At 42.1% G+C, this 18205-nt stretch overlaps 1 protein-coding gene across 1 annotated transcript in view; it reads right to left on the reverse strand.

Annotated features, from left to right (window-relative positions):
• Positions 1 to 18205, reverse strand: part of LAMA4 (laminin subunit alpha 4) — a 100169-nt gene that overhangs the window by 55549 nt on the left and 26415 nt on the right. Inside the window, exons 3-5 of the mRNA XM_065630716.1 lie at positions 11754 to 11878; positions 7588 to 7668; positions 2458 to 2672 (exon numbers count right to left, since the gene is read on the reverse strand). Coding sequence (XP_065486788.1) covers positions 2458 to 2672; positions 7588 to 7668; positions 11754 to 11878 — 421 coding nt within the window. The remainder of the gene's footprint in view (positions 1 to 2457; positions 2673 to 7587; positions 7669 to 11753; positions 11879 to 18205) is intronic.

Genomic DNA, 18205 nt, shown 5'->3' on the forward strand with positions numbered 1-18205 from the left:
TCTCAGCTCTTTGATCCACAATTTTTAAATTTGTTGTTTCTTTTGTTAAGATGTGAAAAGCAGAGATTTTTCTTTACCTGTATCACAAGATCTAAGCTGTCCCCAAAACAAGTGGCAAGATTTCAGTTACAAGATTAAAATTTGGATGAGACTGGTGATCAAGAAAATCAAAGGTGTCTTCTTGTTTAAATGGATAATTCTTAATTTGCTACACAAATACTTATAGCTAATTAACTTCAAAAGCAGTCCTGACAATTTTTCATCTACTTGTTTAGGAGGTACAACATTTTTAGTAGGGAATTAAGACTTTCAATACTACTATGGTTTACTGGTGGAGAAATCTTCTAAATTTACCTTTATTTCTGAGTGCTAGATTAAATTCACTCAAAGATCAAACACTACAAGGAAATTTGCTAATGAAGAGGATTACCAGGCTGATTTATAATCTGCATGAAAAACCTGTATAGAGAAGTCCTGTGCACCATGAAAAACCACTTAAATTGTATCTCAGAAACATAAATAATACTGAGGCATCCTGTATCCATCTCTTATTCCTGCAACTCCTTAAGGGTGCAAAACAAAACTATACCGAGGTGATGAAAGTATGACTTCAGTTTAGATACTGTGTGTTCGGAGATACCTTCCAAAATTATGTCTTGCACAATCTGTTTAGACACTTGGAATGCCCTGTAATCCTCAGACTTTTGGCAAAGCTACTCTTAGCTGTTTGAAACTTTGTTTTTGTGCCCAGCCAGGGCACAGTTGTTGCAGTTTGCTGAGTTGAAGTGCTGGGTGTGTTTCTCCTGCCTCATGTCATTCAGCAGCAACAAACTGGATCCTGTCATTCTTTATGGCAGAGATGCAGTTAAATCATCTCTGGTGAACTGAGTGAGGCAGTCAGTGAAGGGCATAAATAAGGTTTGCTTTTGCAACTTCAAAATCACAAAGATGCTGGATTTCAGGAACACCTTGGGTGACCAAATCCAGGCAGGATCTGAGTTTTGCATCATGCTGTTCCCTACAGCAGCTTTTTGTTTGATTTGGATATCTGGGTTTTGCTCTTGGAATTACTATGTGTGGGCACCATCTCTCCCCATTCAGCATAAATGGAATTTGAGCATGTGACTTAGCGATGTGGATGACATCCTGGAGTTGGACGCTCAACTCCTAGCTGTCACCGGAACATAAAACCAGAAGGGACAACAAGTGGCATGATACGTGGCCCCCTACAAATAAAGACAGCAGCACAAAGGGCACTTGAGTACAGAGCATCCTCACAACTTCCATCCTGGAGATCTCAAAACACACCTTAGCACTTTATAGTAAGTTAGTAAAAACCAAAGTCCAAGCATACAGGGAGTTGCAAGAAGGACCTATGTTGCCTAAGACATTACTAAGGCCCTGAGGCCTGTCGCTCTGTATCTGGAGACCCAGGAGCACTTAAAATGTCTGGATTGGGTGTGTGGTTTGGCTGTATCTTACCTTCAGGTCAGCTAAGAGCTAGGAGTGATCCATCTACCTCACTTGTGTTCTGCTCCTTGAGGGAAGGACCCTGGCAAAGATGCTGGGAGGGACCCCCAAGGTCCTTGCTCTGAGCACCTGCATTTTGCCTTTAGCAGTGGCAATTCCTCAGTGCTTTGAAAAAGGATGTAATCTTGTCTCCCAGAGCCAAAGTAGGGAGAAAGGACAGGAGGCCAAACTCCTGTTTGGATCAAACTGCATGCAAATTAGGAGAATAATTATATTAGAGGACATAAAACTTTGTGACCCCTCTGCATAGGTATATTTTGGTAAGATTGTCTGGATGGCACTTTACCAGACTCTGAAAGTGCAGTCATCTCTGGTGTGGAAATACAGTAACTGGCAAGATTACGAAGACACGTGGATAATGCAGAATGCATTATCATCCCAAAATCTTGCAGAAACTGAGTGGAGATTTAGTTGGGACGGGAAGGATGACCCCGTTCCCATAAAACCTGCTTTCAAGTCTTTAAGTGGCATCAGTCTCAGTGGTCATGCTGGGCAATGTATAGTGTGAACAAACACAGAAGTGAAGTCTCTGTCCAAGGAAACCTTACAGACTCTTATTTAAAACCAGATACAGGGCACAACAGTGTCTTCTTTCATCCTGCCCAGGTGTTTGAGATGTATGGGTCTGGGATTTGAAACTTTCTCACGGGCAATGGAAAGAGGGCTAGTGGAGGAGTTATACTCAATGATCCTTGTGGGCCTCTTCCATCTCGGGACATGTTATAATTCTATGATTTGCCTGGGGTGATTCAGCCAAACAGTTATCCGAATTATCCCACCACCTCAGCAGCCAGGAGCATCCCCTGCCTCCCAGGGTCACAAGTGTCTGACAACTGATTCAGGCATCTCTGATCTCTGTGAGATCGTCCGTAGACCATGCTGCGCTGCATTTTGCTCGGCTGTACTGTACTAAACTATAGACGATACCTGTACAGTTTTTAGCGACTTTGGCATCCCCGTAGTAACCCGGAGCACATCGTTCACACTTGAACCCGGTGGTGTTGTGCAGGCAGTTGCGGCACTGGCCAGTCACTTCATCACAGTCTTCAAAAATCAGGTTTGGGTCCGAGTTGCCACTGCAGTCGCATTTTTTACAAGTGCTTCCAATTAGCAACGGGTTCCCATAGTAACCGGGGGCACACCTGAAAGGAAGAGCAAACCCCGCGATGACGAGCAATGCCATTCCCATCTGCAGTACCATTTTCTTCTCTGACCTTATTTATGTCACCAGGAATTGATGATGGTCTGCAGTTGCTAATGGACAGAAGGCAAATTAGGAGCTGTATTCCTGCAGAGGCTGTTTGTGCTCTAATCTCAGTCTGCACAGTTATATGTTTTTCCTTCTTGAACATTTCTGGTATCTCAATCACACCAGTCTGCATTACTTTTTTGGGTGTCTTTAGCAGTAATTTTGTTTTTCCCCTCACCATTTTAAAATTCGTGACAGAATGACCTTGGCAGAGAGGCAGCTCTAGTGTCTATTTTCGTCTCTTTCAGCTTTGGATCTCACCAGCTATACTGTGTTACGTAGGAAACTGGGGTAAGAAACTGCATTTCATGATGGTGCGAGTCAGAGGAAGCTCAGACCTTATTTTCATAATAATGCATATAACAAAGTACTGACCAGAAAAAGTTTATATAAATACTTCCGTGGTGAGGAAAACAAAACAGGCACTGAAACAACCTCCATTTTTCAGATTGTTCAATGTTAGCCTGCTGGCTGAAGGCAGGAGGCCGAGAGCAGCCACCAGCCCCAGAGGGGAGGAGGCTTCTCTTGGTTCGCAGAGGGTGAGAGGCAGGTGGGTAACAAGAGCTCCAGGGGAGGCCCAAAATGGTTCTGAGTTACTTTTCATGTCTTGTCACATCTGGGAAGCATTTCTGTGGAAAACTTGCTACATATTAAAATATTGAAACTGTGGTGGTTTTTGAAAGTCTAGGCAAACCAGCAGTACCTAACCTTCCTGTGTGAGCGGTGACCCTAAGCTAAGGCAAAAGGTAACAGATTTGGTGTCATTGTTTGGAAAGGAGAGAGTTTCAGTTAAAGGACTTTCTGCTGGTAGCAGAGAATGTGCTTAATCCTATGAGCTAGAGGAACCTTTGCAAAACGACCAGAGAGGTGAACAGAGGCAGCACCAGAGTGGGGATGGAGAACCTTGCAGGGGTAAATCCTTGAGCAAAAGCATCACTGGAGGAGCTGGTGGCTGGAGCAGCGCAGAGCAGCTGCTGATGGACTGGTGGGGTCAGCTGGCAGGACAGGGCAACCCACACCATTCACCATGTCACTGCGGGGTGGCAGGAGGGTCCATGACCCAGCAGCCTGGGGCACAGAGATGAGGGACTCATACCCCCAAACTGGAATGAAGAATTATTACAGGGAGGTTGACAACTAGCTGGCATGGCAATTGCTGACTGAAGAAATCGGAGGGTTGAATAGTTGTTTCAGTGATTTAGGTAAGGAGCAGTGGTTGGATTTCATCCTGTTTTATCACCCTGTCGTCTTTATTTTTTCTCCCATCCATCAAGTCCTGTTTTAAGACACTGTTATGCTGCTTGTGGGTGGGGAGGGTGAACTGTCAGGTAGTCTAATTTAATTTTCCCAGGTTCTGGCTGGAGACCTGAGCTGAGTTCTGTTGTCTCCTAAAATCTGAACATAGCCAAATCCAGGTTCCGCTATGTCTGAACAATGAAAATGTGGGAGATCTGATAACAGCTTCCAGTTTTGATCTGTTCTTACATTTGCTTTTTTTTTTTTTTAATAAAGAAAGTAATTTCCTCAGTGGTGCTTTGTTCATGTTCCAGTCCTGAACCCCCACAGTAAAAACACATAAAATTTTAAGCATCTTAATATAAACCACTTGGCTGCCTCAAATACCGTTTTTGCCAATGGCAAAGACACTGTTTGTCTCTTTGCAGCACTGCCAGGATATTTGGTACAGATGTTATCACTTAGGTGACCCAGATATAAAGAATAAAAGTGTGACCTGGAGTCCTGTGCACCCCTTGAAGAACTGTGAATGCTACACAGAGCATAACGGTGTGATTTAGCTGACTTTGGTGGAGTCATTCTGCATTCACATGGGAGTTAGAGCAGGCAGTGATGGTTAATGCTACTGTTTAGTCATGCCAAAATTCTTGCTATAATTTTCTAATATTTCAGCCAGTCTGAGAATGTAGTATTTTTCCAAATTTTAAAACTTCAGTATGTCTGTGAAGTTTGAACAAGAAAAAAACCCCTTTGGATTTAAAAAAAAAAATTCCTTCATTCTGAACTCTCAAAATCTTGCAGAGTTTCTTTTCAGTTTTCTGTAGTTAGGCATTTTCCAAATGCTCATCTGTCTAAAGTGGCTTTTAGCCAGTATCTACCAAGGACTGCGTACTATTCCCATCAGGCCCAAAACATTTGCCCTCTCATCAGGGTAAGGTGATTTTTTTTTTTCTGAAATACACCATTCAATTCACTTGCCAGAAACAAGGTGGACAATTTCTCACATCTTCACAGATATACGTTGTAAGTGCTGCTTTTTATGACCATCTCACTCACTTTTATTAGCCATTTCTCCTCATCTGGAGTGGCTGTCTAAAACAAATATAAACTTTTAGAGCTAAAAATAAACATGCCACCTTCACTTTCCCTTTCCCTTTGCCACTCAGTGCATCTCATAGGGCAGAACTGCACTTGGCCTCTATTGAATAGTTGGTAGCAGGTGAGAAGAGCAGAGACAGCTGCATGGAAATGTCCTGCTCCATCTCTCTGCTTTACAGCCTGGAAAAGCAAAGGTCTGCAGTAAATGTCTTTTCCTCTGTTGTATCAATAAATGGCTCTTTGCTGCTAACAGAGAATATTTCCTCTCCTGTAATAAAGCTGCTAAGTTATCTTTGTTTAATTTTACAACCATGTTTGCTTCCTGTAATTATTGGTGAGTAAGAAATTAGCTTCCTCTTCCCTGGCAATGCCAAAGGAACCTTTTTCCTCTATTTACTTTGGACACTAAAGTACAATTTCTTCACTTATCTTTTGGGGCGCTATCAAAACCTGGATTTCATCCACAACTACCTTAATGCCTTATTGCTGGAGTCCAGGAGCAAAATGGTTCATCCCTAATTTTCAAATTGGGCAGCTGGATTTCCCAGTTCCTAGAAGAGGCCTCCGTGATTTCGCAACACCATTTGCTGGCAAACATGAACAGGATTGGTTTGTACCAAGCCTCCGAAGCAGCATAAGAAAGCCTCCTACACGAACGCCAGAGGAAACAGAGCAGATTTCCTCCCGGTCTGCTGCTCTGGGGATCCCATGGGCTGCCCGTGGAGGGGTGTCCTGAGCACCCATCACCCACCGCTGCGCAGAGCTGGGAGGGAGGGCAGTGAGCAGGATGTAGCCTTTCTCTCTCTGGGGACAGGAGATGCTATTTGGGCTCCAGAGACGGACAGGGACAATGCTCCTTCTTGTTCAGGATCCCCCAGTCCTCCTGCCAGCATGTTGATGGCACAACGGCTGCCAGAGGGAGCAGGGAGCAGTGGTGGTGCCCACCAGCAGCGTCTACGTGGCAGCGACTTGCTCTTTAGCAAGTGGATAGGGACAAGCAACACATTTCTTATTAGTCTTCAAAATGTTTTTCATCATTTCTGACACAAATGGGAGTAGAATCAGGAGCCTACCAGAAGGAAAGCCCCATTTGCCACTGCTTGCCACTTACCCCAGCAGCTAGTCAAGGACTTAACACAGTGACCAGGACAAGCTGGTTTCTTTCTGTAGCTTTTTCTAACCCATCTATGCAGCTTTGCCTTCCTTGAGACAGATGCACTGTGTCAGGCTGGGTAGTGGCTATTAAAAAACAAAGCCAATGCTATTTTCTGCTCTTACTGTGCATCTGCTATTCATTCTATAGGATTTGAATTGCTTGTAGGCTAGGTTGACATTTTAATAACCGTTAAGAAACCTCACTGACCTTTTAATTGTCTGCATTATCCTTTGTGTATAAATCTGACATTTTGGAAGAACAAAAGAATATAGCCATAGGCCTGGAAACAAGAGTGGGTTTTTTTTTTAGTTTTTGTGCCATCTGTCTAAAGGTCTTTCACTATTGCTGTCACCATGTTAGTGATGTGGAGGTAATTTGCTGATGTTTTTGTATCATCTGTAAGGGCAAAAGCCTTCAATCTTTTTTCCATCTTACCTGTTTCTTATTGATTTCTCTTTGCATCTCAAGCATCCCCTCTCTCCCTTCTCTGATAGTTAAATATCATGTGAAAGCAAGACTTGCCCGTTAATGAGTGTGGACTGAAGTCTTAAATATTTCAGGGGCTTTAAGTAAAAACAAAATGAGGTATTCAGGAAGCCAGTGTCTGAGACATCCTATACCCCTCAGTCTTTGTGTTAGAGCTGTTTTAATTTGTTGGCTGCTTAAGGAGAGTTTCTGAATTATGATCAGGCCTCTGACATTCATTGAAACATCACCATAGCAAGTAAGATGGCGTTTTGTGAAGTAGGAGAGTAAGTTATATTTCTGCTGTATAGCTCCATTTATTTGTGTACTTTTTATTTAGAAGATATTTACTGGAAATTGTTTATGGGTATAACGGAAAGTTGAAAAGCAACACTGGCCTATGGTTATTCGCTTGACTTTATTGAACTATGTCTGTGAAGTACATTTAAAATTTAACTAAAAAACCTGCCTTTGCTCATTAAGAATTTGACTAGATAATGCATTTTCTCCTTTGCCTTTGAAAACTTTATTTGTTAGAAACTTGCTATATGTTTTGTGTTTTGTATTTTGATTTGTAAATTGTTTTCCTTTTTGGAAAGATCACCACATGAAGGTACAAAAAGTGCAAGAACTTGATCAAAATACATCAGATGTATGTGTCTGTCTTACCCTGACATGTCCCCACAGTAAGTTGTTAGGGCTTTTAGTAGGAAGTGAATGAGATTCTTTAACAGACATAATTCAACCTGGTGAAAACACATGCACAGGGTTCCCCCACCATGTGGGAAAATTCACTCGAAGACTTCTGGATTTCAATACTGTTGACCAGTAAGTCATCCTATCAGTTTCTTACCTTTCACAGTTGGGTCCTGCATAGTTTTCCTTACAGACACAGCGCACACTTCCACTTTTTCTGTAACAGGAGACTGCAAAGCTGGAATTTCATTAGAATGAATAGTTAGAATAGCAGGCAAAGGCAAACACTTGGGAATATTTCTTTATTACCTTATGGGCATTTGCTGTCAGTGTGAGCTCTGGCTCTTGATTACTCATTTCTGAATAGGTATTCTTAAGTTCTGTATGTAATTCACATTATACCCCTTGTTTAGTCTTTTTAATTAGTGTAGAAAGCACTAGCTAGTGTATAGCACTATGGAGCTACATAAATACAGATAGATATATATATATATATGAAAGTTCCTTTCTGCAAGTTTTGATACGCACATTTTAGATAAGGGACTTAGGATAAATGTGTATGTCATAAGAATCTAATTGCTTCTTGTTGCTTATTCTAAGAGATGAAATATTGCTCATGAATGACACTGCAGTGAGCACCTCAGGAATTTAGATTCTGCAATGGGTGCAGCAGTTTCCTGTGCAAATCGTACAGTACTCCTCAAAGCCAATCTGGAAATACCAAATGGTGACACCTGACCTCAGTGATGCCATCCTCATTTACAACAACCAAGGCTGCTCTGCCGTCTCTCTGAGTAAGCTGGAAAGAGTCTTGCGTTTCTTCCAAGACCAACATGACAAGTAGTGATACTATTTGCAGTAGTGGCTTAGGATGCAGTTTTCACTGCTGTAATTCTAGATCATGGATTCCTTTTCTTCTTATGTTTTCAGGATTTAACAAATGTATAACTAAATATGAGACTCAAGGAACATCAGCAGCCAGATGTGGAAAGCGCAAATTGTATACTCTTCAAACACAGTGATGGACATGGCTTAAATACCTTTGCAGGAAAAAGACATACAGTCCTGAAGATGTTTCCAGTTAGTCTGCAGTATGTGTCAGGGAATTCCTGCCAGCACTGGAGCACAGCCAGGGTACTGAGTGGCAACAGTTGGCAGATGAAGGACCGTGGTTGCTAAAATGTAGGTCCTGAGTCATATGGTGCTGGGCAGCTGTGGACAGGTTTTTGCACAGAGGACCAAAGACTCAGAGTGATGGGAAAGAGCACAATCCATGTGCTGCTTGTTCCAGGAACAAGCCGTATTGAAAGGTGACAAGAATTCCTGCATAATTTCAGTTCCCACCAGCTGGTGAGACAACCAGGTTCAAATAAATGTGCAACTGCCTCAAAATATTTCATATAACCAGAGAGAACAGAAAATTAGATTCTTGTCACAGGATTCACAAATTATCTTCAGTAAAGCATTTTTTTTTTGAGAACATATAGAGAAAATCATGACGGTTTGGCAGCCTTCCTCTTCTTTTACAGAGGCTAATTCCTTCACGTAGTTGAAAAAACCTCATCGTGGATTTAAGTTATGAAATGAGACTGAAACCTTCCTGAGGTTTTATATTTTTTGTGATCTTTTAAGGGAAAAAAAGTCCATGAAATTCCTCAGGTTCGAAAAGAAGTAACATCTGCTGGATTGTGAAGCAATCTCCTTCCTTTTTTTTATTCCAAAGAGATGACATTACACTTCATGTGTAATGTCCAAAAGTTATTCCAAAAGTTCCCAGGATAGCAGATATGAAGATAGTCTGGCCAGAAAATCTAGAAGTACACAGATGAATACTAAGAAAAAATATGTATCTCTCTGATGAGTCTGTCAGTTTGCAGATTTGGTCACTTTGTCTAGCTATTATAAATTTACTGGCTATTTCCAAAGTAAACCAGAGTACAAACCAACATCCTCTGGATGTTCTTTATTTAAGGCTTTTAATGCTTCTCTGCTTTCTGGTAGTTACTGTTTTGCCTTAATATAAATGGAACAGGATTAATGGAGGAAAAACAATTAAAAAAAAAAAAAGAAAGAATGCTTGTTCTTTGAATTTAGTTATGCAAAGCTGAATGTTGCTCAATCATTATTATTTGCGTGTTCCAGCCCCAGCTGAAGGCTGTTGCTCTGGTCAGATCTCTCTCACGCAAGAAGCTGAACAGGCAATTCCTGGATGTTGTTTAAATAGGGATACGAGGCAAATTTGGATTGGATATCCCTTTAACTATTGCCTTCAGGACTTTCCCGAGAAAAAACTGAAAAACTGAAGTGGATTTTTACTGACATAGTTTTAAGTGGATGACATATCATAGAACATCGAACATCCTGAGATGGAAGAGACCCACGAAGATTGTCAAGTCTGACTCCTATATCACTGCTAATGCTTGGTCTTGGTTTTATGTCATGCTTCAGAGTTTCTTTTTCAAAGGTATCTGAGAATCAGCTGAAGGGCATCTGCCTTCAGGTTCCTTGCAACTTTTGTTCTGTCTTCCAGAGCCCATGCTGCTGTCCTTCTGGGTTCAGGGCTTTCTTAGCTCTGGTGGTCTGGCATGGGAGAGGCGTGTGTCCCTAGCAGAAGGGCTATGGAAGATGTCAAAGCGGGAAAAGCTCTTTGGCCTCTGTGCCCATCTCCCATAGCACTGGCAGACACAGCCTGCAGCTCAGGAGCTCAGGTCCCTGCTGGTCCCACCACACCAAGCTCTCCTGGACTGTCAGGGTGCCCAGCTCCCTGCTCTGGGGGGGGACACTGCCGCAGAGCCCAGCAGGCTGTAGGGCTGGGCAGGAGGCTGGGTGAATGCAGACCCAGCCATGCTCTGTCAAATCACTCTGTAGGGAGGACAGACTAGACCTTGCTTGGCTGACGGTGCATAGCAGAAACTGGGTCTTGTGCGGTAGCGCCTCAGGCGTGTGCAACCCAGGCTGTGGTTAAGAGAGCTGCTTCTTACACCAAAGTGGCTGCTCTGTGCCTGACAGGTTAAAACCCCCTTCACTTTCATTTGCTAAGGAAAAAGCACTGCTTCCAACTGTTGTATTTCTATTTTTACACATTACAGATGCTACTGAAACTGGAGGAAGCAGTTTGCTTCATCTGTGAGCTCACTCATTCCTAAACCTTTTCACATGTGAGCAAAGCCAGGTTCTACCCCTGTCTCTGGAGGATTTTTCTGGAATGCAGGCAAAGCTGCAGTTTTTCAACAATAGTTGTTCTCCACCCCACGGCCCTCCTCTCATGTCTACAGCTCACTGAGAAAGCCAGGACATGATCTGCAGGAGTTTGGCTGTAGAGATTTTGCTCCATTACCATTTTGAGTCTTTGCCGCTGAGCAGCTGAACAAAATGTGGCTCATCCCACCTTAAGGCGGTTTGAGTAATCCTATAGCAACAGCAAACAAATATAGTGAGGAAATTCCCCTTTGCTGAGAAGTCCTGCTGAAAGTGAAATGGGAAACAACACAAGGGGAGTAGGTATTTCACTAAAAAATAGTTTTATCCCATTGGCAAGTATTTACTAGCATCTCCTCTGTGCTCTGTGGTGGGATTTGCATAGATGCCTCTGTCTTAGGGCAGGGACGTGAAGCAAGATGAAGCAGATAATTTCTTCCATCTGCATTACTGATGTACCACTAACAGTTTCTAATAGCTGGTCATGGTTCGTAATGATTTGTTTCTTCTGAAGGCACAAAGTGGGTAACAGCTGGAGCTCTTTGGCTTGGTCTTGGTTTTCTGTCAGGCTTCAGAGTTTCTTACTCAAAGGTATCTGGGAATCAGCTGAAGGGCACTGTACCTGTCACAGTGTCCTCCAGCCCTTTGGTATTAACTGTTCCTGTACTAGCCAGATCCAGCTGCTGTTTCCTCAGGAGACTACCAGGATATGCTTTTTGTGGTTGGTTTTACCTTCCAGAGGTCATGGATTGATCTTTCTGTCCGTCTCAGCCACATACATCCCTAATGCCACCATCCTTGGGAACGGGTCTTTAAGGGATTCTTAAAAGTAACGAGACAGCTCAATAATCTCTCTCCTATGTAAAAGAGGGTGAACTTGAATTTGGTCAAATATTTTCTCTTAGCTCTTGGTAAGAACTGATATGAGCACTTAAGGTTATTTTACATCTCCTAAATGAGACACTGTTTCCTGTGGTTATAAATGTGAGCAGCTGGTAGTCCTCATTTCCCCCTGGCTGACAAGGGTAGCAGCCTTTGTCTCCTGCATCCAGGGAGGGATGCTGACCCCACCTTGGAAAGGGCCAAAGCCAGCCCAAATCAAAGAGAAGCAAGGACTGTACGTACTTGGCAAGCGCTGGCAGGGGGCAGGGGCAGGGCTGGCAGAACGTGGGCACTCCTCTGACAATGTCACCGATGAAGCCATCTGGACATTGCTCGCAGTGCTCTCCTGTTGTGTTTCTCTGGCAGTCCTTAAGTGGAAAAAGAGAGAGTGGTGAAAGTTAGAGGTGCTGCCTAATTCAGAAAGAAAAAGCATTTAGCTGAAGATCCAGCCAAGCTGAATATGTGCTGATGCCAGACACTGACCCTTGAAGGCATTGACAGATGAAGCCAAACCAGCTAGCACCACTACAAGTAACAATGCTATAAATGAATACACTGGCCAGCCAGCAAGTGTTGGCAAGGTGAGGTACAGGACAAAACAGACATATGTGCCTGCCAGGTGCTGGAGCAGAAGCAGTATTGCCTGTCATCGGAGATGTCAGGGGTACTCAGGTGTAGCCGGCAGCTCTGTTTTGAATTGCATGGGCCAGGAGGAAAAATTCCCTTTTACTGAGATGGCAACAAAGTGAAAAATATCTGCTGGTAAATACTATCAACAGATTTCAACCCAGATACAGGTTTCAGCGAGGCTGCTTCTTGGACTTGATGGCTGGAAAACAGCATTGGGGGAATCTGCAGGCAAATGGTGGCAAATACATCAGAGACTGATGTTTTTCTCCTGAGATTAAAAGAGTTACAGCACGAAGGGTTGTGTTATCACCACGCACAGGTGCTGGAAAATGACCACAGCGCCCTAATTCTCCAGTAGTCATTTAATCCCATCACAGAATTCGCCATGCTGTCAGCAGCTGGCATTCCTGGGAATAGCAGGGAAGCTGGCTGTGGGATTTCAGGGGGGCTTGCAGCGGGAGGGAGCTGCTCAGCATGGGGCAAGGGGCACCTTGGCCTCTGTGGTCTGAGCTGCTTCAGCATCACCAGCCTGGGGGTGGGTGAGCTCAGCTCACCGATTTTTAATCTGAGCCAGTCCCTATAGGTTCAAAACTCACTTTCTCTTCCAATTGTGGTGTAGTCTTTGAAGAAAAGAGTACAAGGAAAGAGGAATGTGATTAGGGAAGACATTTAATGAAAACAGTCAAGTTTTACTGGCACAGGCATTGCTAAACGAATTTTGCATGTGAGCACCATAACTTTAGTGCAGAATTTTGTCCTGGAAACACTGTTATTTTCATAAACATGTCCAGATATTATCAATCTACATTGAAAAGTGTCATTTTAGTAAATGACATCCACCCTTGTGAAAGGACATCTGATTATTTTTAACCAGTTTTCCTCATTTGAATCCCACTAAATCCCCTGGTTAGAACTCATTGGTTTAGCTTAGACCCTTTTTAATTCTAGAAGACTTTACTTGTCTTGCTGCATGTTTTATAGTCATACAGAACCCATTGCACAACAACTATTTATTCCCACAAGGCTGTAATTTGGCTAGAGAATACTACAAGAAGTAGCATATGATGAGGAAAGGAATAAAGCCAACATCATTTTCCATGGATCTTTAAATAGATTAAACACCAATAGTTGTAGTGCTAAAGGTGTTTTTTCATGGCAATATTTGCTGTACAGACTGCAGTATTAAAAATGCAGAAAACAAGGTTATTTTAACTAAAAGGTTCTAAAATGCGAGAATGCAAAAAGCTTTACTAGGAGGAAGAGGAGGAGGAAAGAAACTTGGTGAGAACAGAGAAACTGAGAGCACAGGAGGGCAGAGCGGCAGCAATCACCAGGGAGATGTCCAGATCTCGCACTCCTCTCTGGTGAGAGTGCACTAGCTGCGAGGCACACAGTGTGAGCCAGAAGGCACTGGAACGCTAATAGAGGTTTAAAAATAGTCTGCGTTTGTCATTGTTCAATGAAGAAGTGTTTTTACTGTACCACAAGAGAAAGGTAAGAGCATGGGCACTGAGCGCTCAAAGGAAAAGAGCAATTCTTTATCTGAAGCACTGGTGGAGGCCTCAGGTGGGCAGCATTCAGTTGTAGCCTTCATCACGGTCTTCTTTTTTGCTCTGAGCAATTCACTTCACCTCTCTTGTCCTCAGCTTGCCAAACAACACATGGGTATTATCAGAATAAATCTGTTATTGGTTTCCAAAGCTCAGATACTATTGTGATGAACAGAGCAGGGCAGCAGGGGAGCTGATGTTGCTCCTTAAATCTGCAGTGTTTTTCATCTTAAAGGCTTTTCATCTTAAAGGGCTAAAAGGCCCTTTTACCCCGAAGACCCTGTTAGCCGAGTGCTTGAGGCACTTTTGCAGTTTTTCTCTGGTTAGTGATTATGTAAAAGTGGCTTTATCTTATTTCACAAGCTAGAACTCCTCTGGGTATTTCGAATCATATTTTTACAGTGATAAAAAGTGTCGTTATATTTTGCATTCCATTAGCTTGCATCTCCAATAGAACTGCTGACTGCAATAAGCCTGTGAGACATGTCTGAAGGCAGGGAGGATACCCACCCTGCAGCTCACAGGTGATTCTCAGTGCTGAGTGGCACCGCTTTGCTAGTTTGAGAAAAGTGTTCTATTTCTGAATAGGTCACTTCTGACAAAGAAGTAATGATGAGGAAAAAAAGTGGAATTCCTTTCATGGCAATTTTTGTGAAATTGGATTTTAAAAAAGTGCTTTGCTGTAAGAGTTGCAAGTGCTATTCTTGGTGCCGGCATTCATATATGCTTTAGAATGAGAGGCATCATTTATGGTTCATGTCATAAATCAGACATGATTGTTCACATGCTTCCCTGTCTTAGTGGTTTCTTCAAATGCACTTAAAAATTGCAGAAACATTTACTGATATAGGTGTCTACTTTTTCAAACGAAGAAACTCAATATAAAGTTTGCTCTGGTATCCTTTGAAAAACGAGTAAGGCTGAAATAGAAATCTGTAGAAAATGTATCTTAGGACAACAAACACTGAAGGTTAGCAGAAAATTGCTGCCTGTCTTTGTAAAGAACAGAGTGAGACATGGTAAAGGTCATGAAAACAGGTAAAACAATGCAGTTAGAAGTATTGCAACTAGGCTTTATAGTGCTCTGCTTTTTTTAAACTATGTTTCAAATTACAGGAAGTTAAAATTCTAAGTTCAATTCTTTCCATATGAGCATGCTAATACAACCTTTATTTTCATAAAGCAAAAGTCAAGGCAGAAGTGTCCCTTCCTTATGGACACAGCTTCAGAGGATGTAATCCAAGGTAATAGCAGCTGGGCTTCTAAGAGCTTCTATCTGAGGATATGGCATATGCTAATTAATCCATCAGTACACCAGCAGCAGCTTGTCAGAAGATGGAGTGGCTGGAGTGTATTTTCCTGTGTTAGAAAATGCCTTAGCTGGTCCTACTACTCTGCTCTCACCGAGTGCCATCAATCAGGGTGAGCATTTCTATCTGTCCCTTACTGTAACTATCTATACTTTACATATATGAAAAGCACATGAAAAGGTGCTATGGGTGGGTGACTTGGGACTGATTGTCAGCACTGAGCTCTTGAACTCATCTGTCTGGAAGGTAAAGCTGGAAATGCTGTTCTGAGACCACAGAGCACTTCATGTGGTGTATTTCTGCTCAGTAAATACACTTGTGCACAAATAATAATGAAAAGTTTATTGATTTTATTCAGGCAATTGTACTAGGACAAGTTTCCCAGCATAAGACAAACATGCTTTTCTGTAAATGAATATAAGTGAAAATCTGAGAGATGAGAATCTGCCCCATCTTAATTTAGGAACCTGAATGTAGGAGAGAATAGCTCCTTCTAATGGTCTTCAAAGGCACCGGCTTCATTAAATGTACCATTTAGGCAGTTTTAGGGAAATTATTTCATTGGATGGCTAACACTCAGTATAATTCAGGCGAGCTGAACCTCCTCCATAGGAAACAGGTGGCAGACTGGTTTTCCGTATACCCTTTAAAGTTAAAGACATGACCTGCCACAGAGTGGTGTAGAGCACCTGTGCTAGGCACATAATACTGGATGGTATGGGCACTCTCCAGGGGCAACCAAAAGTTAGTACTCAGCCGTATCTCTGGTGAACTTAGCACAACAAAAAAACCCAAAGAATTCTAGGCTCTCAAGTATTATCTGTGAAATCTGGAAGTGTCCTCAAACCCTGGTTAGGAATTCTGAATATTAGTTTGCAGCTGAAAACAGTCATAATTACAATATAGCAGGAGCTGTTTGTTTCATTTTTCCCCCCTTATTTCTTGTTCTTCTGATAGTCTTATAACAATTGTTAATGCAGAAAGACTGCACAAGGATAAATATAGGTAAAGCTAGGGAACTCTTCTACACTGACGTGCAATCTGTATGTATTTATTGCTGAGCCAGTGGATGTTGGCCTGAAGTATAACATTTGGATGTAGATTTAGACCACCAAATTTGGGATATGCCTTCATATCTGAGGTTACAGAACTTCATAGCATTGCCCATGCCAGCATGCTAGAACTCACTGCTGTCACAAAATAATAATAGTGAAAAGAGTATTTCAGCATAATGACTTGAAAGGCAGGAGATGTACATGTTTATCTTTTTAATCTTTGAGGTTTATGATTTCAAGCTTTCTCTCTCCAGCCACTGTAAGATGCAGTGTTAGTTTTCAGAATTTCCTTTGGAAGAAGGAGATGAGGTACCAAAAGAAAACACTAAGTACTGAGCAACTTTTAATAAAGACAACTGTCAACCTAAAATAATGAGAATAACAACAAAACTCCTTTCCTGATCCAGTTTGTGTCAACATACCCCCTCTACATCAAAGATTTTGTGTGTTGAAATTGTCCTGTATTAATGAGTGAAGTGGGAGCTGATGTCTTGCCAAAGCCACCTGGCCCTCTTCTTTCTCAAACCATCACTTGTTTTAGCTAACTGTTGGAAATGTGGCTGTGCTGGCATGAGAGCAACCATAACTTTTCCTCGTAGTCTTGTCCTGACTTCCTATGTGCCTCTTATACCCGCTGCATAGGGAATGGAAGTGAAGAGGTTGAGTGTTGAGGTCACTGTTGCAAGTTTTTGATTGTAGAACAGTTTGGACAACAGCTACTAAGTTAAAACATAGCTAAAAGGAAGGGGATTATCTACATCTGAGGCACTGAGACTTAATACTAATGCTTTAGGCAACTACTGGATACCAAAACACTCTGGAGAAGAGCTGCTTTTTAGCACCAGACTGTTGTAGTTCTGGTTTGCTTTCCAAACTTGTATCACCAAGGTCCCTATAGGTCCATCTTTACAGAAAGAAACAGTGATCTGCAAGCTGCAAGGCTCTTTGTCAAGCCAGAAGTACTTGTGAAGGCAGAAGTACCTAATAAGCTGGAGAGTTTTGCTAGCTCCCTGCTGCTTTTTGCTCATGCTTGATGGATGGTTGTAGATCCACTGGCCATTCTCCAGACCTGCCTTGGCAATCATGTGGAACATATCCTCTTGGGCAGAACTGCCAAATCCATTTTAACTTTTCCACTCAACTGTAAACCCCAATGCTTAAACACAAATCACTTATACCACAATACACTCTATTGTAAAAAAAAATCCATAAAAGGCTGAAAGGATACCAGGGATTTTATCCTCCACACTGTTATGATCCTTTGGTATTTCTTGTTCCAAAAGGCAACAATTTATTTATTTATTTATTTATTTTTTGAGTGCTCTTTAGATGCCTTAAATACATACTGATCAAATATACAGTACTGCGATGATAACAAAGCACTTAGACATTTTTAGGTAGGAACTGACAAATTTACGCTTTACCTTCTGCTATAATGCTCTCTCCAGACATGCTATTCTGCTCTATTCATTTTCATGCATTTATGAAGATCTAACCTCCCTTAATAGTAGAAACCTCGGAAAGGACATTGATAACTCAGTCCAACAAAAATTTTGTCTGGATATCCAATTTCATAATTTTGAAATCATCCTTTCAACCTTCCAATCCATTTAACTGCGTTCATCTGGAGTCAGCGCCATAGTACACCTCAACCGACTTCCTTTTCTAGTGTAGGCAAACAAATTTTTAACATGGTAAAGCCCTGCCCATTATGCTACTATATGCTACTATATGGTATGAGAGCTCATTGTTTTAGACAAGCTGTTTCATCTCCATATGCCACACAGTTCAGAGTTGACCATCACGGCCGCTGTGACACTCTGGTCAGCTGTCAAGTCATTTGAAGCCCACTTCCATCTCTGAATTTTCAAATGTTGAACTGTCAATGGAAATGCTATAAAGAAATAGCTCAGCTACAGGTTGCTGGTGGGGTACGGTTTGAGGGGTGGTGAAGGAGGCAAAAGCATTCCCTTCATAACTTCATAACTTATTAGCAGCAAAACCCAATGAGCTTTATGCAGAAGAAATGCACATCAATGTCTGCAGACTGCCACTGCTGGCTGTTACAGTTTTACCCAGTTAATATCACATATATGCGTGCTTCCAAAATCAAAAGCTAGAAGTTCCTACAAGTGATCTCCTTAGCTAGG

Source organism: Caloenas nicobarica, chromosome 3 (genome assembly GCF_036013445.1).
Source record: "Caloenas nicobarica isolate bCalNic1 chromosome 3, bCalNic1.hap1, whole genome shotgun sequence".
Classification (NCBI taxonomy): Eukaryota; Metazoa; Chordata; class Aves; order Columbiformes; family Columbidae; genus Caloenas; species Caloenas nicobarica.